At 52.6% G+C, this 22,946-nt stretch overlaps 1 protein-coding gene across 1 annotated transcript in view; it reads right to left on the bottom strand.

The window, feature by feature from the left end:
* Window positions 1–22,946, bottom strand: part of TG (thyroglobulin) — a 242,962-nt gene that overhangs the window by 99,289 nt on the left and 120,727 nt on the right. Inside the window, exons 32-35 of the mRNA XM_019459811.2 lie at window positions 19,064–19,283; window positions 17,945–18,038; window positions 14,815–14,974; window positions 6,585–6,787 (exon numbers count right to left, since the gene is read on the bottom strand). Of these exons, the coding sequence (XP_019315356.2) occupies window positions 6,585–6,787; window positions 14,815–14,974; window positions 17,945–18,038; window positions 19,064–19,283 (677 nt within the window). The remainder of the gene's footprint in view (window positions 1–6,584; window positions 6,788–14,814; window positions 14,975–17,944; window positions 18,039–19,063; window positions 19,284–22,946) is intronic.

Raw genomic sequence — 22,946 nt, 5'->3', positions numbered from 1 at the left:
TTTTGGGGTTGTATTACCTACTTGACACATAGTGAAAACAAAAGAATGCAGAACTTGAAATAAAGGGATGGAAAATTTTTCGTACAGAAATGAACAAAGGGAAAGTGTTGAATTTTGAGGCAAAATGGAATTTAAGGCGAAAATAAATTGTCTAAGGGCAAAGAGAGACGTTACAAAAGGAATGATACATTAAGAAGATATCGTGACTGAACCTGTGTTAATCTAACGATACGGTTTCCAAATATATTAGGCAACTATTGTAGGGACACATAGATAAAGGAATCATTTTATGTGGAGGTTTAAACACACAACTCTCAGAAACTGAGCAATCAAGCAAAGATAAGTAGATCGGTAAATAGCAGGTTTCGATAACACTATACAACGTTCCTATCAACAAATGAGGAGCACATTAGGTCACAGAGGAAGTCCTAATAAATTTCAGAGTCGGCTTTCACTGACTCATGCTCCATGATAATAATGAAACAACATTAAAAATCGATTTGCAAAGGGATGGGTAAAAATCTTACAAATCTAAACAAGCATTTACAGGGGGGAAAAAAGAGGAGATATCCCCTTGGGTTAAGAACACAATACAAGAAATAATAAAAGACTGAGAAATACAGGGCATGTTCTTACTTCTCAAACTCCCCAGGGCTTAAGTGATACAATAGTAGGAGGGACATTTATTGCTTGAAATCCACTGATCAGAAAACAAAGAATGAACAGTAATGAGGTTGGATTTCCACCCGAGAAGCTAAAAGAACAACTGATTGTCGTGGAAACAAGAAGCAAGCAAAAGATGACAAAGGTAAACGTGGGTGAAACGAAAGTTCTAATGATATAGTCATCAACAAGATCCAGAGCAAAACCTTGTTTAAATGGTCAGATGAATGTGTCAAAGATGAACAGGAGCAAGAAAGATCATGTCAAAGAAGAAGAAAAGCCAGTCAGCCACAGGGCTGCACGTAGGGGGTCTCTGTGGGGGAAGGGAGGAGGGTCCCGCCCCTCCCACAGTCAGCCACGGCGGCCCCCATCCCTCTGCCCCTGCCTGGATGTCTGAGCTGCCCAGACATGGCCCTGCCAATGGGAACAAGGCCCCCAGATGGCAGAGAAACACCTAGAAGGAACACATGTCCCGAGAGATCGTGAGACACCTTGGTAAATACTACGATAAAGTAAAACAAAACAAAAGAAAACATATTTGTTATTTAAGGTCCTTAAGTGTTGAGTCTCTTCGCTAGAGCAGCTGAGCATTTTTGTTCAAAATTAACCTGCCTACATTTACAGATAATGAAATAATGTCATAGAAAATCCAGTGGAACCAACAGATCAAGCAATGGAAGTGGTAAGAAGGCTCAGCAAATTCAGAGCCAACTCTACTCCCCGATGCCAGGACTGACCACTGGGAAGTACAATAAAAAATACGACACCGTTCACAACACCAACCCAACGAGAATACAGGTAGGGACTTGCCCACCATGACTTCACAACGCTTCTGTGGACAGAAGTTCAAAACTCTACGAAAAGACGTAAGGAGACAAAAATCCTGTTGCAGTAATGGTGGCAACCTGATTCATGGATGCAAGATTTAACATTATAAAACCATAGACATTTTTTTAATTAACTGAAAAATTCCATGAAAATAGATTCCCATTCCCATCAAGACTATTGAAAGACAATCAATAAACTTATTCCAAAATATAGATGAGAGCACTGGAGCCCATGAATAGCTCAATTTTTTTTAATGTTTATTTATTTTTGACAGAGAGAGAGAGACAGAGCATGAGTGGGGGAAGGGCAGAGAGAGAGGGGGAGACAGAATCTAAAGCAGGCTCCAGGCTCCGAGCTGTCAGCACAGAGCCCGATGCGGGGCTCAAACCCACAAACTGTGAGATCATAACCTGAGCCAAAGTCGGACGCTTACCCAACTCAGCCACCCAGGCGCCCCTCAGTCCATTTTGATTAAGAGAAACGGAGGAGAACGAGCTTGAACGAGGAGGTTTGTGTGAAAACAGAAGAACGCGGCGGTTGGGCCCCTCCACCAGTTTAACAGAACTCGGCCTGCACTTTGGTACCCTCTTCTGCCCAGGGCTGTGCTGAGTGTTAAGGAAGTTCTAAGAGGAAAATTTCACGCTCCCAGTTAAGCACTCAGTCACAGCAGCATGGGAATAGATATATTAGAAGACTAACCAGCAGGTAAGACAAGGCAGTGTTCCTAAAAATTGCCAAATAGAAGTCTCTTCACCAAAGCGAGAGTCATTCTGCTTTAAGAGATGGAGAAAAGGCTTCGCGGCCCCGTTTCAGCCAAGCCTCGAAGAAGGAAGTGACTCGTTAGGTGGAGAAGCGGACATACTGGCCGCGAAGAGCTGACCACGAACAGCGATGGAAAGACGTGGAAGAAGGCATGGCATTTTCTAGGAATGTTGATTACCGGTGAGCCTGGAGTGCAGGGCTCAGGCAGGAACGCAGCAGAAAAGGAGACAGGAAAACATAGCTTGGGGCCAATCCCTGGGGCCTGGCACTCGCACTGAGGAATGCAGAATTGGGGCAGTGTTGTAGGAGGGCAGTGGAAATCTCTCCTGGACTCTATGAATCATACCACATAGGACATGACCTCCTCTGTCTTCTCTTAAAACTGCCCGGGGCATCACAGCTCATGTTTGCAACACGTCACCCGTCTCTCTTCTTCAACCTGGCGCCCTGGGCAGGTGAAGCATCCCCAGACGTGCTTTTTCTTGGCATTGCCCTAGCTTAGCAAGGCGAGGCGGAACCTGGATGTCTGGAGTTCGGGAACTCCAGAACATTCTGTACACCTACTGTGATGCCAACCGTCCAAGCCTTTGGGAGACAGAATTAATGATACCGATTTTATCCATAAAGAATGCAAGAGTGAAGCATTCTGATGCTAGGCCTGGGCTCTTTTCTCTTCCACCTTAAGACCCTGAAAGAGTCGCAAGTTTCTAGAGAAGCCGCTGCATAGTTGGGGGAAACACAGGACGAGATTTTAGGCGCCAGCCTCTAATGCAGCTCCTTCTCGGCTGTGTGTTCTTTAGCCAGTCACTAAACCTCTCTAAGCCTCAGACTTCTTACCTCTAGATTGCAAATAATACAAAGAACCCTGTGCCACGCAATGTGAACAATCTATGAAATAATATATGGGAGGTGCTCTGTGGCCCCAAATATGCTCAATAAAGTTATTAATTATCACAGGAGCCTGTCTCTCCATTTTAACAGCTCTGGCCTCAAGCTTTGCAGAAATACTTACGATTCTGTCCAAGAATATATCACCAACTCACATCCATTCCCCCAAACATCTGCTGGTAAAGAACAAGTTTAAGAGCCGCTAATATATTGAAGTATTTTCGTTCTCTCGATTCCAAATAATTTCACATGCATCTCAAAGACTGCTGGGAGCGGTTGTAAAAGCTGCTTCTAAATGACTGAAACAGATGGAGTTTATTTTTAAATGCACTGCCATTTGCTAAAACAGATTAGTCTTTGAAATCCCCCAAACACCTAAACTCTCCAGACTTTTCAAAAAGAAAACTCGGCCTCCTGGGCCTCCTGGAAGGTATTTCTGGCGTCTTCCAGGTCCCACCGAGTGTCTGGTTGCTGAGAAGCCTCGGAGGAAATCCCTTCAGGAGCAACTCAAAGTCAGGAAGTTCTGTTTCCAATACCAGGAATTGAGAGATGTTTGGGCTCAGACCTCCTGCCGCGAAGATGGAGGGAGAGACCGAGGAAAATCGGGAACAAAGGGACACGAGAAAGTGGTGGCGGGGAGGGAGGAGGCCTGGCCTGTAAGACCCTGGACACACGTGCCCATTCCTCTGCTCTTTCGCTTCCCGGATATTAACTCTGGAGCATCTACTGTAAGACAGCTGTGTTGGGTGCTTGGGGCCCTGTAAGAGCAGGGCACAGCTGTCCTCTGCTCTCCCAGAGTTTCCCGTCTTACGAGAGGGACGGATTTGGCAGTGGGAATAATTATCTCCTGGTGGGATATCGTGACACATGAAGTGCAGAGAAGTACAGGCAGCAGAGATCATACAAAGGGGGTCTGGTTCTGGGCTGAAAAGTCTGAAAGGATTCCCTGAAGGACAAACAGAGCGGGCAAAGAGGAAGATGGGAGAAAAGTGTGGCACGCAGAGGAAACGTCCTTAGGAAGCAAAACAGAGCATGGGCCCCTCAAGGAATGTTGGAAGGCTCCAGTGGCCGAAGGCGAGAGACCAAGTAGCAGGTGGTACAGCTTCCCCTCGGGGGCGGTGATGATGTTGACCCAGCAGCACTGAGGCCCAAACGATGTCACTCTTGTCCTCCTTCCTATCAAGGGTTTGGATCCCAGCAGGGCTGGGCAATGCTGCAGTGTGGTCATATGGCCTTAGATTTGCTAGCAGGTCCATGGCATTGGTCTTGGTGCCTTAGTTTGGCTACTTCATAATCTCAGCGTTGCTTTCTCTCCCCTCAGGACTGTCCCTCTTAAGTGCATCCTCCACTCAGCTCTAAGACAAGCCTTCCTAAAGGGAAGCGAGTTTCCCCCTCGCCGGAAAACCCTTTGATAGCACACCAGTGTTCATCGCCGCACTATTCACAGTAAGGCAGAAATAGCCCCAGTGTCTACCAACAGATGAATACGGGAACAAGATGCGGTATGCGCAAACAATGGAATATTATTCAACCTAGAGAGGAAGGAAATTCTGATATAAACTACAACACAGATGAACCTTTATGGAGGCATGATGCTAAGTGAAATAAGCCAGACACACACACACACACACACACACACACACACACACCAAATTTTGTACAGTTCCACTAATGTGAGCTACCTAAAACAGGCAAATTCATAGAGACAGAAGGCAAAATAGATGTTATCAGGGGTTGGGGAGCAGGGGGGATGGGGGTTATTGTTTAACATTTACAGAGTTTCTGTTTGAGACGATGGAAAGTTCTGGAAATGATTAATACGATGAGTGTACGACATTGCAATTGATTGTACTTGATGGCACTGAATTGTACAGTTAAAAATGGTTAAAATAGGAAACCAAGCCAAATAAGCAAACAAACACACCCCTTCCATGGCTCCCTTCGCTGAGGAGGAAACCCAAGGTGCTCACTGCAGTCCAGCTGCTCGCTGCCTCCCAGTCTCCATTACTGCCCTGTCCCCCACTGCAGCCCAGGGCTGGCAGACCTCCGTGAGGAGCCCAGCCGCCCCTTAGTGTCGGGACTCTGCCTGTGGTTCAATGCCTACACAGTGTTCACATTTTGCTCAGACATTCCTTCTCCCGGGAAGTGTCCGTGGACATCCCCCCCGTCCCTTGTGCTTGGATGGGGGCTTCTCTCTGAGCTGCCCTAAGACCCTCTTTTAAATATCTGCTTTTTAAGTGTCTGTCCCCCACCCCCCAGTAAACTGCAAGCTTCCTAAGAACTAGGACATGAATCATTTAGCACGGTATTTCCAGCACCTAGCATGGCACCTGCCACAGATTGGGTGCTTCATAAAATTAGAAGCTCATCAATGACAGAATAACCATCAGGGCTTATGCTGTGATCAACCAGGTTATTTCTTCCATAATAGTTACTGTTACGATCGATATCATTATATCACTATCATCGGTATGATTATATCACCATCATCATCATCACCATCACCACCATCATCATCATCACCATCACCACCATCATCATCATCACCATCATCACCATCACTATGACCATCATCATCATCATCACCATCGTCATCACCACCATCATCACCATCTACCAGGAACTTCATGAGACCACCCAGTAGACCCATGAGTACTGAGTTCTATTCTTTGCCTTCATTCAACAGTCAGTGACCCAGTTGGCCAAACCTTGGGAGCTCCATGCCTCACCCTGTGGCTGCTGACCCAGCTGTCCGCCACTCCTTGATCCACCATGGGGGCAAGCTCTGGGGTCTCCACCTCCCCTCACCCCTCAGGCAAAGGAAACAACGAGGTAGAAGGGATTAGATACAGGGAATGAATCACCCAATAGTGCTCCACAAAGAAATGCCACCGGAACGGAATCTCAGCAGGAGATTTGGAGCATGGGCGGTTGAAGAAACCAGACAGCATAAGGGAAGATTTTAAGTTCAAACCCGAGAAGGTCAGGGAAGCAACACTGGGGAGCAGATGAGAATTCTCTTGTTCCACTTCCCTCCTGTCGTGAGCAATACCGTCGGGTGTCGTGAGCATCATCCTGGCTAAACTGTGCCCTCCTCGTTAGCTTTCCTTTCACCAGAAAGCTTCTCCTCCTACAGTCTACCCCCTTAGGTTTGTCGATTGGCAAAAGAGGTCTTCAAGAGTTCAGATCATTAAACCCTACTGAGGCAATCTCCCAAAATAGAAACACTTTCCCATCTAGAATTTTCCTCAGTTTAGAATGATGGACAGTAGTCAGGGGAGTTCCTCGGCATCCTGGAATCACATGTACGTGGAAAGATGGCCAAGAGCAAGCATGGATAAAGGAAACCAAGCAACTGAAGTCAACCGGTCTTAAAAGGCAAGTGAGGACCCCTCGCCTCACCCGTGTCTAAAACAAGTCTGAAGGCAGAAGAAGGGACTCACCATCAGCACAGCCCTCCGGAAGAGTCTGGAGTCTGAGGCCCTGCTGGTTAGAAGGTGGATGCCGGCCACATCGGCTCCACCACGGTCTGCCGCCAGGGTCACGCGTCGAGGGTCCCCACCAAACACTGCGATGTGGGTCTGCACCCAGGTCAGAGCCGCCAGCTGGTCCAGCAGCCCCCAGTTGCCACTCACCTCTCCAGAACCTGCAGAAAGAGGAGAAAGCCTTTTACCCTTTGCGATTTTACAATCCGGATTTTAGTCACCCCCGGTGGTGTCTGAGCCAGGCACACGGCACCTCTGGGGGACCTGGCCTCCTGTCCGCACAGATCAGGATGGTGGGAGCAGCATGGGCTCCAGAACCGGGAGCTTCCAGCCTTTGCTGGGTAGGAGACCCTGACGTTGTCCCTCTGTTTCTCTGGCCCACAGCGTTCCCACCATAGGCGAGGGCACTTGCTAGGGCAGCCGTTTACATTAGAGTCAGGGCACTTTCAGAGTACCACCTGGCTTGGCACATCAGAGGGGATGCCCCACGTCTCGGCCCGCTGGGGTGGCTCTCCACACCTCTTCCTCCCTGACAAGGACCAGGCCTGGCTGAGGCTCTCCATCCAGTTCCTTCCTACTGCCTCTTCTCCCATGCCCTTCAGTATCATTCAGGATGGTTGATCTCTCTATTCTTTTTTCACAGAATTTAGTAAGCATTTATTTACTGAAGAGCTCAGCACTATTTTTCGAATGACATGATTCAAACACACACACGCGCACACACACACACACGTATAGTATAGCAAAAACACATTCTTCTCCTCAGCATTTGGCACATCACATGCCCATGCCCTCTGGCCATCCTCTGAACCCAGTGGATCCTCCTTGTCAGTCTACACAGCTGACCACTCTGAAATACCCGGCGTCTTCTAGCTTGAGCTGAGAGTCACCCACTTTGCTCGGGAAGACGCCAGCAGATTCCCATGCCCCCGACCACCACCCACCTGCTGATGACTCGGGAGCGTCAGGGGCACAGAGTGCCCTCCCAGTTCCGGCTGCTCAAGTCTCCAGGAGGCTACCTTGCTGAAGGCACTTCAAGTGCACTGAGTCCCAAAGGGAATCGATTCCAAATGCCCTGAGCATGCGGCCAGTAGCCTTTGCGGAATTTCTCACGTCCTCCTTCTAATGCGGCCCCACCCCCCTGGTCTGCTCCTGCACGGCCTTGGAGTCTTCCCTGACACCTGCTGTACTCCACCCTGACCCCTTCTCTTCCCCAGATGCTCTAGGCTCTCTCCCCACTGATCTCCTCTGCGCTTCTCACTGGCCTCAGGTATCCGTGCGTCTCTCCCTCTGATTCTCCGTGCCACATCCCGAGTGGTCTTCTAATTTTTTTTTAATTTTCATTTACTTATTCTGAGAGACAGAGCACACTTGGGAGGGACAGAGAGAGGCAGGGGGCGGGGGGGAAGAGAGAATTCCAAGCAGGCCGCACGCTGTCAGCGCAGAGCCCGATGCAGGTTGGAGAACCCACGAACTGCAAGATCACGACCTGAGCCGAAACCTGAGTCAGACACTTGACCAACTGAGCCACCCAGGCACCCCCTGGGTGATCTTTCAAATGCATAATTTTTCACACACACACACACACACACACACACACAGACACACTTCCCCATCCTATCAAAAATTTCCCATCTCATCCCATTAGGACATGATCTCAGTTCTCCCAGTGCATTCAAGACCCCATGGGACTGGGGTGTCTGTCCCCTGGGCCCCATCCCCCTTCATCTCCTCCCCGGGCCTGGCTTATCAATTGCTCAAACATGGGGTCACCCTCTTCCAGGCCGGTGCCTGGCACATGGGGTTTCCTCTGCCCAGAGCCCTTGCCTTCCCCCGGCCTTCCTCATCTTCCTCCTCCAGCCCAGCTATCCTTCAAGTGTTAGCAATGCCGTGAATCCAGAGGCAGCCCTCCAGTGAAGCAGGGTTCCCTAATCTGGATACTTGTCACCCTGGGTACTGCCTCCCTTGCTAGACCGTGTACCCCACTGAAATCAGGGGCACACAGCAGGTCCTCAGTAAACGTCAGGCGAATGAATGACCAGAGCTATGATCAACAGGGTCCAGTATCCAGCAGAAACTACCAGCGAGACTCCATAGTCCCAAACAGAAAACCAGAAGAATCGTGCACCCCGATTTGCCAACCTGGCGCTCACAAAGCTGCTGAGAACGCCTGCTCTGGGGACATAATAGCACAGATTACTCTTCCAGCTGGGAATAGTCTCAGCATTTCTTCAAATGCATTTTGTGTTCTGGGTTTGGTGAAGACATTAGCACAGTCCTCACCATGACTTTTCTGGATTACGCTTCCGTTCCACTTGTTAGGACAAATGCGTTTGTTTCTGAGGTCTTGGGCAGGGCAGGAGAGCCAATGGAGGAGGACCCAGTCCCGGACATCTGGGAAGTGATGCCTGCAGCCTGCGTTTCCAGTGACAATGTAGGAGGGTTGGGGGCGGCTGTCCCTGACTCTCCCTTCCCATATATCAGCTTCCCAAGGACAGTGCTGACATTGTGGGGTCTAGAAACCCCCAGGAAGTCAGAGGAGGAGGGGGCCTTCAAGGGCTGCTTTTCAGACAGTCTGAATTGGGCTTTGCCTGGTGCGAGGTGCTGTGACTGGTTCTGGGGCGGGGGGGGGGGGGGGGGCAAGACAGGCATGTTCCTGGCCCTCAGGTCACACAGGGTCAGCAGTGCACGCAGGGGCAGTGAGCCGGCTGGTCTCTGGCAGGCTGCACCAACCCCTTCCTTCCCTGAGGAGGAACCTTAAACTCCAGGGGAATGTTTGCTTTGGTGCAAGAAGCAAACGTAAGATAAAGTCGGGACTTAGATCCCGATGCATACTCAGAACTCTCTGTCCTAACGCTCAGTCCAACTCAACAAACACTTGTTGGAATGATGTGCGAGGCACTGTGTTATTTTCATTAAAAGAAAAAATCGAAGTGCTCCCTTTAAGGAACTTTCTGTGCTCGAAAGCCCTCCTGACTCCCTCGTTCCTACTGCGTCAAGTCTAAACATCTTCCTGGCTTGTGACATCCTCTAAGAATGGCCTTGGCCCGTCCAAGCCATCTGGGCTCCCTTCACTCTCCTACACTGACCCTGGCCCAGCCATCAAGGCCAAGTTCATCCCCCTGCAGTCTGGCTGGCTGTGGCCGACCGGGGGCCCTCCTGGTTCCATCCTGCCCACACATGACCTGTGCGGTGCCCCCATGACACTGGAGAGGGGCTCCCCCCTGGCCACACATAGAGTCCAGTAGGGAGACAGAGGTGGGCAGATGTCCACCCCTGTGCACCTGCCCCCGCTGCCCTGACCTGTTTTTCCACCTCCAGTGTCCTGCCCCTGTGAACCACAGAACCAGCCCAGCAAGCATCTAACTGTTCCCTCGATCCCTAACTGGTTCTCACTTGCTTGTTGGATTTCTTCCAGTACCCCCCCGCCCCGAAGCTCTCGGGGCTCACAGCGGGCCCTCACCCAGTCTTGTTGATGGCCGTCAGTAAGAGGCGGCAGGTGAGGGGGCCAAGCGCTCAGGTGATAGAGCCAGCCCAGCTGTGGGCAGAGGGCCCTGGACAAGCTACTGATGTGACTTGATCTTCCCTGTCTGTGAGGTGGAAATAATAACCACACTCATCTCTTTAGGTTGTTAGGATGCTTGAATTAGTTCAGGACTGGAAAGGCAACGGAACAGCGCCTGGCAGAAAGCACTGTAGAATTTGTTTGGCTTTGCTTGAATAAACCAGATTCAGGCGCCAGCATTGTCTCAGGTCTTTGCAGACCTTGGCCTTGGCTTGGCTTTTGCAGCAGAAATGGCCCTTGTGGAGGGGCGGCCGCCGAGACAGGACTCTGTGCTCGTTCTTTTGGTTGGAGGGTGGCAGTGCCTCTCGGGAGGCGTCCGTGTGCCCCAGGGATGACGAGGTGACGGTAATGGTCCTGGGCGTGGCCTTCTGTCTGACCCCCTGGCCAAAGCACACCTCCTCTGTCCCCACACCCTGCAGAGGGCCCGCGGGCCGCCCTGCCCACTCCTCCTCTGAGCCTGCACACCACCTGCCCCATTGCCCTCGCCGCACTGCTTTGCCAGAGAGAGGACAATCGCTGTGGCCTGTGCCCCCGAGGGTCGGTCCCCGCCCGCAAGATCCAGGCTGGGGAAACACCCCGCCCCCGGCCCGGCACCAACCACCTCAGTTCCCTTTGGACTGCTCAGCTCACCAGGAACCAGGGCCCCCTTGGAGTGCTGATGGGTTTTTTTTTTTTTTTCCTTTTCTTGCTGAGAACGTGAGTTTGTCTAGTCAGCCGCAGGATGGGCGTGAGCTTCTGCTTCCATTCTTCCTCCGTCCCCTTTCAAAAGTGCCTCTGGGGCGCCTGGGGGCTCAGTTGGTCAAGCGTCTGACTCTTGACTTCCGGCTCGGGTCACGATCTCGCGGTTCGTGAGTTCGAGCCCCGTGTCGGGCTCTGTGCTGACAGCTCAGAGCCTGCTTGGGACTCTCTCTCTCCCTCTGCCCCACCCCCCTGTCTCTCAAAATAAATAGAAATAAACTTAAAAATAAAATAAAATATGAAAAGTGCCTCTGGCGTCGAGGGCTCTCGGAAGACCGTTTTCACTCTGGGCTACCACAAAAGATGCTGTGTATGCTGATCACAGGAGATAATGTGCATAGACTCAGTAAGTGCCAGGGGCCATTGCAACTGCTGTGGTCCAGGGGCAGCTCTGTGCCAGCTACTGGCCAGATGCAGAGCCGAGTCATGACCATAACACAGCCCTGCCTTGAAGAAGCTCCATCCAGGGAAAGAAACGGGGCATTGACCCTTGCGAGCCCCTGCTGGGTGCCAGGCGTCTGCCCTCCACCCACTCTACCCTATCATCTGCCCATATGTCCTAGCGTCGTTTGAGAGATGGGCAGCCTGTGAGTGGAGGCAGAGGGAGGGAACTGCCCAGAGCCCCTGGGTCCCACAGAGCTGCTCTCAGACCCCGTTCTGCTCAGACACAAAGTCTGAGCCGTGTAGGACACTGGGCTCAGGCTCGACTCAAACTAGCCTGTCTCCAAGTTCCAGACTTGGGTGCTGAACTGCAGTTTCCAACTATTTAAAATGGAAAAGGGGAGGGGCGCCTGGGTGGCTCAGTCGGGTAAGTGTCTGCCCTCGGCTCAGGTCACAGTCTCACAGTCTGTGAGTTTGAGCCCCGCGTTGGGCTCTGTGCTGACGGCTCAGAGCCTGGAGCCTGCTTCAGAGTCTGTGTCTCCCTCTCTCTGCCCCTCCCCTGCTCACTGTCTCTTTTTCAAAATTAAATAAACATTAACACTTTTTTTAAAAGTCAAAAAAATAACATGGAAAAGAGGAAAGACGAACAGGTGAAGCACAGGGAGGCCTTAGGGGCAGTGAAACTATTCTGTAAGACACACAATGCTGGACACGTGTCATTATACGTTTATCAAAACCGTAGAATGTACAATACAAAGAGCGACCCCTCCTGTAAACTGTGGGCTTTAGTCAATCATAAACTACCAGTGTCTCCTCATCAGTGGTAATAAGCGTGCCACACCCACACGCAAGGTTAACAATAGGGGAAACTGAGGCAGGGGGAGAAGGAGTATATGGGAACGGTCTACACTTTCTGCTCAATTATTCTGTAAACTTAAAACCACTCTTAATGGTAAAATCTATTATACCTCTTTTATTTTTTTTAAATGTTTATTGATTTTTGAACGAGCAAGAGAGAGAGAGAGAGGGAGAGAGAGAGCACAAGTAGGGGAGGTGCACAGAGAGAGGGGGACAGAGGATCCGAAGCGGGCTCTGCACTGACAGTCACAAGACTAATGCGGGGCTCGAACTCATGAACAGTGAGATCACAACCTGAGCCGACGTCGGACGCCTAACTGACTGAGCCACCCAGGCGCCTGTCTATCATACATTTATTCAATGGTAAAGGGGATGGTGTGTTGGTGTCACAAACTCACTGGGGGGTTCGTGGAATCGCACACCAGTCCCTCCCCCTTCCTGAGCATCCCCTGGGGCTGCGGGCACCTGCGTCCTCTGCAGAGCTTTATCAGGGGACACACTGCGGCGGGTGGGCGGGCTGACTGTGGTCAGAGAGGCTGTTGTTTGCATCCTAGCGCCTCTGTGTCTCAGTGTCTCTCCGGATGCATCGCTCCCCTCTCCTGGCGGAACTGCAGGGCGGCTCAATGGAAGAGAGGCAAAAGCCCGGGAATGTGGGGGGAGCTGGGGAGTTTGGTCAATAAAGCAAAGAAGAACCATCTGTGGCTAAAAGGATGTAAAAGACCAATCTTACTCTGTACACGGAAGAACAGGGAACCCAAAGGGCACTTGTAAACATCCGTGGGAGCAAGCCACGATAGATTTCTCCTTGCTGTTTGAGCAACAGGATGCAGAGCCCGGAACGCACTCCTAACTGTGGGGCATGGCGTTCCTCGACCTCTCTGAGCCTCATGGTTCATCTGTGCAACGGCCCTTTGGTACTGGCCTCACAGAGCTGCCTTAAGAATGAAATGAGGTAATCCAGGAGAGATGTCTGGTGGAGACCGGCACTCTCAACTGTAACTTTCCTTCTCCCTCGCAGTTTTGCTTTAAGCACAATGAACAGGCAGCATTCCAGATCAGGAAGGAGAAGGGTTGGGCGTTCTGGAAACTTCCTTTGCCTCCCCCGACACTGTCTCCACCGGCAGCAGAAATGAGTCTGCCTTCCCAGAAGCACACAAATCCTCAGTAAGATTACACTTCACGAAACCGTCACCCCCCACCCCTCAGGCACAGGGGACGTATGGAAATTTACTCTCCCCTGTCTGGTAAGGCTCTGTGCCAAGGAGCCGGCCCTGTCTGTGGAAAGCTCCACCCGACCACGTTGAACAGGATGAGTTCTGAATTTCACCCGCCTCTTCAGAGCCGGGAGCTACTGACTTAGCAAATCATCGTCAGTCTCGTGTTTGACAAGAGGAAAGAAAATCCAGGCAAAGTTTTCAGCGCTCTAGCAGTCGACCCCGTTCCCTCCGAAGGGAAATCTGAAATCTGTTTGTCATCCGTGTTTCCCTCGTTGGCATCTGGTGGTATTTCGCCTTGACTTGGTGCCCATTTCGGGTTTGCCGTGCAGGCCTAGAAGCTTCTCACGGCGCTTGAGGCTTTATGCCATGTGGTCTAGCCAGCCCTCGTTCCCCGGCACTGCTGAGTTCCCGCCCATGCTGGATACCTACCCACTCACCCACATCCTAGGTGAGTCCATCAGTCTCACCATGCTACCTTCTACCTGCCCATCCTTACTTAGCAGGTCAGGCATTCGGGTCTTAAGTGAGATCCTTAGAGAACAGAGATGAAGTTCAGTGCCTACCCGGAGGACCCACTACCGTATCTGAAGCCCTTTCACATGTACCACCTCCCTGGAGCCTTACGTAACTTTGGAAGTTGGGTAAAAGCGTTCCCATTTTATAGAGGAGAAAGCTGAGACTCAGAAGCGAAGGGTTTTATGAACGAGACTCAGACAATGAATGGCAGAGCTGGCCCTCAGCTCTTCAGATTCCCAGGCCAGCGTGTCCGCCGCTCGCCATGGCTGTTTGACAAATACCCACCACTGGTGGGGGCTGGACGCGGAGGAAGAGGCAGACGATGAGAGTGTCCGGGCCTCACCTCTGCCCTGGGTGCTGGTGGGGGAAGTGGAGGGTGTAACCAGGGTGACAAACGGTTGTGTGACTGGATAGGGGACAGGATGGCATTCCCAAGTGAGGCTGGCATTCAAGAGGAAACAGGAAGCATTACTGACACCCGCCCCCACGCGGAGTCAAATGGCTTCCCTGTGGGCCCAGGACCTATAATCCATTTCTATCCTTTTCTAGAGCCAAGTCAACCTCGGTGGTGAATCCTGGCTCTGTTGTTTCTTAACTATCGATATTAAACAAGGGTTTGACCTTCTGGGACCTCAACACACACCCACCCACCCACCCACACACACACACCAGAAGATAAAACACGTAATGGACTTGGAACAGCTTCAGCACAAAGTAAGTTCAGTCGGTGGCAACGGGGCGTCAGCATCACTGGAGGGGTCTCGTGGCGTGCTGGACGTTCCACTGAGAGCTCACTGGGCTGGAGGAGGGCCGGGGACCAGGAAGGGACAGATGGGGCTCTGAGAAGAAGGGGTTGGACACACACATAGAGTTGGCCTCAGCTCAGGGGTCAGCAGCCACACCAGCGACTCACCAGAACTCAGGAAGCCGAAGACACCCACTCGGGAGCCGGCAGTGACGACGACGAGGTTGCCAATGGCGGCCAGGAAGGAGCCGTCGATGGCCAGCTGCCCTTCACTCCCCCTGCCCTCCACGGTGTTGTGGAAAAGCACCAGCACGGACGCGTTGGGGGCCTGTGGGGAGCGGACAAATGTAAGGCGACACGTTGGCCCCTTCTCAGCCGGCAGAGCTTGGTGAGGGCACCTTTCCGAAGAAAGTGCCAGATTCTGAGCCTACACGTGACTCTTCCTGGCAACTCTGCCTCGTAAACACACTGAGTCCCACGTTACGGGCTGAGCTGTGTCCCGCCAAAACTCACAGCTTGAATCCCTGACCCCCATGACCTCAGAATGTGACTATATTGGGAGAGGGTCCTATAAGGCAGCGATTAAGCTAGTGGGCCCTAAGCCAATATGACTGGTAGCCTCACAAAAAGGGGACGTTTAGGGGCACCTGGGTCGCTCAGTCAGTTGAGCGTCCGACTTCGGCTCAGGTCATGGTCTCGCGGTTTGTGAGTTCGAGCCCCGCGTTGGGCTCTGTGCTAACAAACAGCTCAGAGCCTGGAGGCTGCTTCAGATTCTGTGCATGTGTGTGTGTGTGTGTGTGTGTGTGTGTGTGTGTGTGTGTCTCTCTCTCCCCCTCCCCTCCTCATGCTCTGTCTCTCTCTGTCTCTCAAAAATAAATGTTAAAAAAAAAAAAGAGGGGACATTTGGATGGAGACACACAGAAGAGATGCCATGTGGAGACACAGGGAGGAGATGACCATCCACTGGCCGAGGAGAGCAGCCTCAGAAGCCAGCATCTCTGCCGGCCCCTTGGTCTTGGATCCCCGGCCTTCAGAATCGTGAGAAAATAGATCTCTGTTTATGCCTCCCGGCCAGTGCTGTCTTACAGCATCACCAGTGCACTAATCGGCCTGATGTCACCCGATAAGCTGTTTTGAAACGTGAGCAGGTGGCGGAAATGGCAGCCCACGGCAGACCGGGAGCACGTCGGCTGGAGCTACGCAGTCCTCCAGCCCCTCGGTTCTGGCCCCTAGTTTATTCCGGAAGGCCCTCTGGGTCCTCCCCGGTGAGCCTCTTTAGTTTGGCGAGCGTGCCCCTGAATCCCACCCCGGGGGTACACAGCCACCTTCTACCATGCGCCGAGAGCAAGGCACTGGGCTCAGCACCTACGCGTGTCCCTTATTCAGTCCTCAAGCTCCAGGAGCATGCGGCTCGTTACCGTGCCCACTTTACAGATGAGAAGGCAGAGGCCTGGCGATCTTACATAGCTCGTCTGAGATCACACAGTGAGGGAGGGAGTGGCAAGGCAGGACTTAAACCCAAGCTGACCCTTCCGTTAGAATATAATGCTCCCTCTGGGGGACCCGAACTTGACTCCGGGCCGCGGCGTGTGCAGGACCCCAGGTGCATCTTGCTCACCCAGTCCTCCCTGTGCTGTGACGGCTCCAGCCACGTGCCACGGGCTCTGACACGCCTGCGTTCCCCACCAACAGCGAACACTGGTTGAGGACCCGCCCCGATGGATGGCACGCTAAGTGTGGTCACCTCGGGCGCCCCCTCACAGCTTCCGCCCCACAAGGCCGATGCTCTAATGACCCTAAGCACCTCGACTCTACGGGTGCGAGCGCTGAGGCTCAGAGCGGCGAAGTCACTGTTTAAAACACGTACGGGGAGGAGGCGGCTGACCCAGAGTTGCAGCCTCAGCCCCCTCCCAGCACACTCCCCTGTGACATTGTCCCACTCATGGTCATCTCATGTCCCCCATCAGCCATCTCCTGACTCATGAGACTCCATGCAATGTTTTATTTAATTCTTGCGAGAACGTTATGAACCAGATGTTGTTTCCCTCCCACTTTCAGAACCGGTAACTGGAACACACAGAACGTGATTGCCTTCTCTAGGCCAGTGGTACGGGGGGGTCAGTGGAAGTCCAGCTGGGCGCCGGACCTTACTCCGGCATCCCAGGTATGGGGTGACCAGCACCAGCCAGAGGGGACCTGCTGTCTCCCTTATCCTAGGCTCTGTGTTCTTAGTGGTGCAGCCCACGGGAGCTTTGACGTCTGAGAGGCCTCGTGACCAAGCTTACTCAGACCATCTTGCTGACGTCAAACGTCCAAAGGGCAGTGGAATCTCACTGCTAGCGGGCTGGGGGACCAGGACGCTGTAGTGTGGTCACCGGCACCATGGCGTCTATCGACACTGGGCTGGCGTCACCAGAAACTCATGTTTCCTAAACCTTATCAGTTCCTTTTTCTCTCGTGCACTCTGACCCTTCCCCCCAAAACAGGAAACTCAAACATTCAACACCAGGGTCATGGCTGCTTCTCAGGCAGATTCAGGCTTCAAGTCGGGACAGAACCAGAGTCAGGGTCACAACTCCAAGCCTCACCCTCCAGGACTGCCCCGAACGACACTCCGGCGGTGGGGGGGGAGGGGGGGGGGGAATGTCCCTAGGGGTCCCTCCTAGGGTCTTCCAAGGACAGTGTTGTTCGTTTCCTCATGCGTGGGTGAACGGGAGTCAGGCTCTGCCCTTTCCCCCCGCTCCTGCTCGGGCTCTCTCCCACTCTCAGAGACCCCGCGTCACTGACCCTCACCCACCGCCTGCCTCACGCCTCCCCACCCACCCCTGTTCAAGCGGCACATGCTGAACACCGCCCAACACACCTCCTGTCACTGTGTCCTCTCAACACCGTAGTCGATCGATACTTGCTTCTCTGATTCCGCCCTTCCCACTAAGATGCAACTCCCTCTGTTTTAGGCACCGCTCCGTCCCACCCAGAGCAGTGCACCCCAACACAAGCCCTTTGTGAGTATTTCTCGGAGAACCGAAGCAGGACAACTGTGCCTCATCTCCTGTGGCGGGGGGGTGGGGGTGGGGGGGCGGGTGACCTGGGGATGTGGGGAGGATACGGTGAGGCCAGGTAGGAACCAGGGGGACCCCTGCTTATTCACAGAGCCAAGAACCAGACAGGACAGCCCTGGGGGAGCAGACCTGAGCCCGCCACAGAGGAGAGGAGTAAAGGGCCTGGCAACTCCGGGGACAGGGGGTTTCTAACGGGGCAGTTTTCAGGGCAGACAGTCAAGGGCGTCAGAACTCACCGCATTTTGAGGGACAAACACGTTAAGATACAAGCAATCCTCGCTGACTCCGGGAGATGTGGGTGTCCTGGTGCCTGGCTGCCAGCAGCTGGCCCTGGGGATACAGACTCTGTGACTTCCAGGTAAACGGCCGAGGGCACAGGCCTCATCTTCCCTTCTTGCCCACTGTCGGCCAGAACCCACTGCCCTGGCCAAATGCCCGCTGGGCCACCGGCTCTGCAGCACTTGGGCGGCTTCGGGCGATGGGCAAAGGGAGTGGCAGCACGTGAGAGGAACAGCGGGACCCCCCCCCCCCCACTCTCTCTGCCGCCGTGGGCTGTGGACCGGCCCGCCAGCCAGCCATGGGAGACAAGGGACAGGGCTGGGCCAGCTGCCTCAGGGCAGAGCTGCAGGAAGGGAGAGCGGAGAATTGTGCTCTTTCCCAGGTGAACACACGCTTGGTTGGGAAAATGGCAAAATCTCCAGTGTGGCAACCGTTTAAAGCGGTGTGTGCGTGGGAGGCGGTAAGGGAAACCGACGCGGTGGATGAGGCAGGAAGTTAGGATTTGACCTTTTTTTTTTTTTTTTTCCTTTTTCTAAAAACTCCTTTGAAGGCTGTTCCTATTGGGACGGAGAGCCCTTTTTAAATGTTTTTCATTCGCTCATGTGCTTTTTTTCCCCCTCTCTGCTGTATTTCTCAGCCCCAGCAAGTCAGCTATGGCCAGGGGGCTGAGTTCCAACTATTTGCAGACTAGGGCCAGCCATGTGCGTATCACACACACCCGCAGGCACGGCCCATAGCAATCGTCCGTGAGGACCCTTCCGAAGCCTCTCTTTCCTGGAGGCAAAGTCCAAGAACGTGCGTGCTGAAGAAGGGGGGTGCCCGTTGGCTGGGTCCCCGAATCACCGCATGGGGCACACCGGCCACTCCATCACCAAATTCACTTTACGGGAGCAAGATAATGATATCCGGAGGGTTTATCTGTTAGCGCACCTAAGGCTGCCTTAACACACTTCCCCGCCCCCATTCACTACTCAAACCGGAACGCAAGGCTCTGTTACCGAGTCTCCCTCTGGAGGACCCAGACGGGAGAGGAGTTCTCTGAGCATTCACCAATATGTATTCCGCCAGATTCTCACCGTGGCTGGGTGGCATCCCAGGGCCCTGTCCAGTTCAAGGGCTCCGGTGCCCGGAAGCGGCTCTCGGCCAGGGGCGGGGAGGCATACGGAACTCCCAGGAACTGATCCACCTGCTTCCATGACGTGCCCACCTGGACGGCCCGGGACCTGCCCAGCAGCTGGCCGTGGGGGGTGATGGTCACAGAAGGTGCAGGTGTCCCAGAGCTGAGCAGAGGGTTGCCTGTCGGGAGGACAGTTGGGGGGCGGGGAGGGAAGGAGACGACAGTGGGTGCTGCATTCAGACAAAACACTGCTTTCGCACTGTAAAAACGTGGGTAGTTCGCTCAGACCCCAACAGCCTGAGTCCAGTCAGGTTACTTTCCAATGTGAAAAAAAAGAATTAATAGCAAGTACAGCTGATGTTCACCAGACACTGAATGTCTGCAGCTCAACAGCACCAATCCCCTCTCTACGTGCACTGCCTCGCTGATTCTCCCCACCGGAGGCCAGGCAGAGCTTAACCCCGGATTCGAGCCCTTCCTCGGCTCGCTGGGGCCAGACGTAAGCTATCGTTCAGGATTACTTGGATTTTTAAAAAGAACAGAGGGATACAGAACGTGCAAGGTCTGGAGTCAGGCCCCACCATCGAACACATCAATTATTTCTGGGGCGAAATGTGTGGCTTACTCATACGAACAGGGATGAACAGAGCATCTGATTTCTTCAGTTACTCTCGGGCAGATTTGGCCACCAGAGAAGTTTGCTACAAATTCACACAGCCACAAAAAAAAATTGTTTTCTAAGTTTTAGAACTTCAGGACTGCAGAAATGATGCTGAGGCACCGTGGGTCCTTATTTGCATTTCACTCCTAAGAAAACAGATTTAGGGGCCAAGGGTGGGTAGCTGCCAGGACATCAAGGTGTGGCATTCAAAGGGCTTCTGGCCCCCGACTGTGGCCACTGCCGGTTCACATGGGTCAAGGGCCAGGTCGGGGGCCCCTCTCCAGGCCACTGCGCTGGCCTGCAACACCCTCTCTCCCTTCCTGCGTTCCCCAGGTCCATCTGGCCCATCAGGTCAAAGTTAGCACCACCTGCCAGCCTGCCCCACCTCCAGCACCTTCCACCCCCTCCTCGTAATGCTCACCCCCCTCTCTGCAGTCCTTGCTTATCCCCTCCACCACATCTTCTTGCATCCATTGAGTCAGTCAACTTTTGTTGGGACCCTGGCTCAGGGCCAAATACCATCATCTGGGACTTGGAACAGGCCTGTGTCTGATTCCCCACAGGGCTTAGGGCCTTGCACAAAGGAAACGCTAAATGCTGGTGAAGAGATCTTCTATTTCTGTCACTGCGTGCGTGTGTGTGTGTGTGTGTGTGTGCACGCACGCATGCGCAGGGCGGGGAGAGAGAAATTTCTTATTATTTCCAGCAGGTGTGTTTGCTTTGCTCAGCTCCACTGTTGGCTGATTGAGAAAAGTTTTGCTGCTTGCTCTGCGGATCAGTCTCCACATACTGTTCCCATGAGGACAGGAGAGGAAGCAGACAGACAGGACAGATGTTTACCCCTTCCTCACGAGCGGGGCGTAATGCAGAGGTTCAACTGGAGGTGACTTTGTCCCCAGGGGGCATTTGACAATATCCGGAGACATTTTTGGTTGTCCTAAGGGTCTATGAGAGATGCCAGCTGCTGACATCTAGTGAGTAGAGGTCAAGGACGCTGCTAAACATACTGCAATTTGTAGGACCGCCCCCACGGCAAAGAACGGTCTGGCCCCGGAAGTCCATGGTGCGAGGGTTGAGAAGCCCTGGGATGGCGTGTGTTCAGGACTTTCAGGCCACTGAGGAGCATCGTGAGGAGGAACCAGTGGATGGTCCGAGGAGGCAGGCAGACTTGGGCTTGATGTGATGCACCAGCTACTTGGGGAAAACTCCCTAATTCTTCTGACCCTCAATCTCCCCCTGCGCAAGAGGAATGGTAGCAGTCCCTACAATACATAGATGTTGGAAATAAATAACACGATGTCTGTGGTGCTCCAAGCCCAGTGCCTGCAAGTGGCAGGGGCTCCACAGGTGTGTGAATGAATGACTTGAAGGAAAAGAGGGAGGAATGAAGGGTAGGAGGGAGTGGGAGAGAGAAAAAAGAAAAGAGAGAGAGGAAGGGAGGGAGGGAGAGAGGGAGGGAAGGAGGGGGGAGGGAGGAAGGAAGGAAGGAAGGAAGGAAGGAAGGAAGGAAGAAGGGAGGGTGGGAGGGAGGAATGGAAGGAAGGAAGGAAAAGAAGGAAGGAAGGAAGGAAGGAAGGAAGGAAGGAAGGAAGGAAGGAAGGAATGGAAGGAGGGAGGAAGGGAGGAAGGACGGGAGGGAGGGAGGAAACCATGAGTGAAACTTTGTTAAAAAACACTGCAGTCCTGGTAGGAACTCAATGGAAACTCAGGATGGAAGCAAATGGTCACACGTTTTAATCTGGTTCTCAGCCCACAGCTCCTTCTCGCAAGACCTGCTTCAGCTGTAAATCGCAGGATCTCGGGCAAGCGCTCAGGACTGAGGGTGGTAAAGCACCAGAACCTTCAGACTCCATCCCTTTCCTTTGCAGGAAAATAGCCACATTTCATGAACGTGGCATCTCTGAAGGAGGAGCAAAGACAGAAAATACAAAAGCTAAAGACTGTTGAGGGCACGCAAGCCTGCTTTCTCACGGACAGTGGTATTCAACCCTCCCTCCAGACGCTGCCCAGCGAATCCCGGACGGAATGAGCTCCGACATGGGGAAAACGTTAGATGTGCAGTTCTCTCTTTTGAAATGGTTTGCAGAAAATGAAGGACTCTTTCTAGAAGAGCCACATATTTAGGCCACATGACTACTTAGCTTAAGAAAACGATCAGTAGCCGAATGTGTGCACGAGGTGCGAGCGATGCCTGTGCCGAAACACACGGGCAGGCGTCTTCAGCTGGAGGTGAGCTCTGCACACCGAATTTGCATTGCACAGAATTAACAGGGAAACAGTTTAATTTGTTTTCCAGAAGCTAAACCTCAAAGCTAGGCATCTCTCCTCAGCAGGATTACCGTGCAGATAAGCTACACTATGGGTGAGATAGACTACTGCAATCTAACCTGACTAAATAGTATAAATGTCTATGTAGGTGAAGAGACTTGAGACTAGCGGCCCAAGACCACAGCATATGGCAATCAAAGCCCTCCCAGGCCTGGAAAGCACCCCCAAGGTCTAAAGGCTGAGGGAGGGGAGGGGACAGAGGGAGAGGATATCACTGGATCAAGACAGGCCTGGGAACCACCAGTGCTCTAGGGCAGGGTGGGGCCAAATGCAGCTGGTGCCTGGTTTTGTAAATAAAGTTTTATCGGCACACAACCACACCCACTGATTTACGTATTTTCTGTGGCTGCTCTTCCGCTAAAGTGGCAGAGTTGAGTAGTTGGAACAGACGCGTAGAGCCTAAAATATTTATCTGGCCCTTTACGGAGAAAGTTTGCCCGTCTCTGCTCTAGCAGATAAGATGGCAGAGAAAGGCAACATTAAAAAAACAAAAGTTATTAATTCCATCCCATAAGCAGGTCTAATGGGGGAGGTGCTTCCCCCAGATCCCCAGCTCCCACGAACCCTGTTAAAAGGTTCTTAGATGTTTCAGTTAGTGATGGATTTCTAGGTTGCTCTCCCCTTGCTGGCTTCATCCCTGTATCCCCAGCACCTAGCACAACGTTGGAATCGTAACAGCACCTCACTGGATGCTTTTAAATGAAACTGAGCCACGAAAAGCTGCCCTCTCCATGGTGACTATGATTCGGTAGTGAGGCAAGGTGGTTTAGGGCGAGCAGATTGTATCTAGAGATAGGAAACCTGGTTCCAAGTTCCCATTCTGTCACGGCTAGCTGTGTGAAAATCGGAGAGG

This window comes from Panthera pardus, unplaced genomic scaffold (assembly GCF_024362965.1).
Source record: "Panthera pardus isolate Hobbes unplaced genomic scaffold, ASM2436296v1 HiC_scaffold_7, whole genome shotgun sequence".
NCBI classification, from domain to species: domain Eukaryota; kingdom Metazoa; phylum Chordata; class Mammalia; order Carnivora; family Felidae; genus Panthera; species Panthera pardus.
This window is presented reverse-complemented; position numbering and strand designations above follow the sequence as displayed.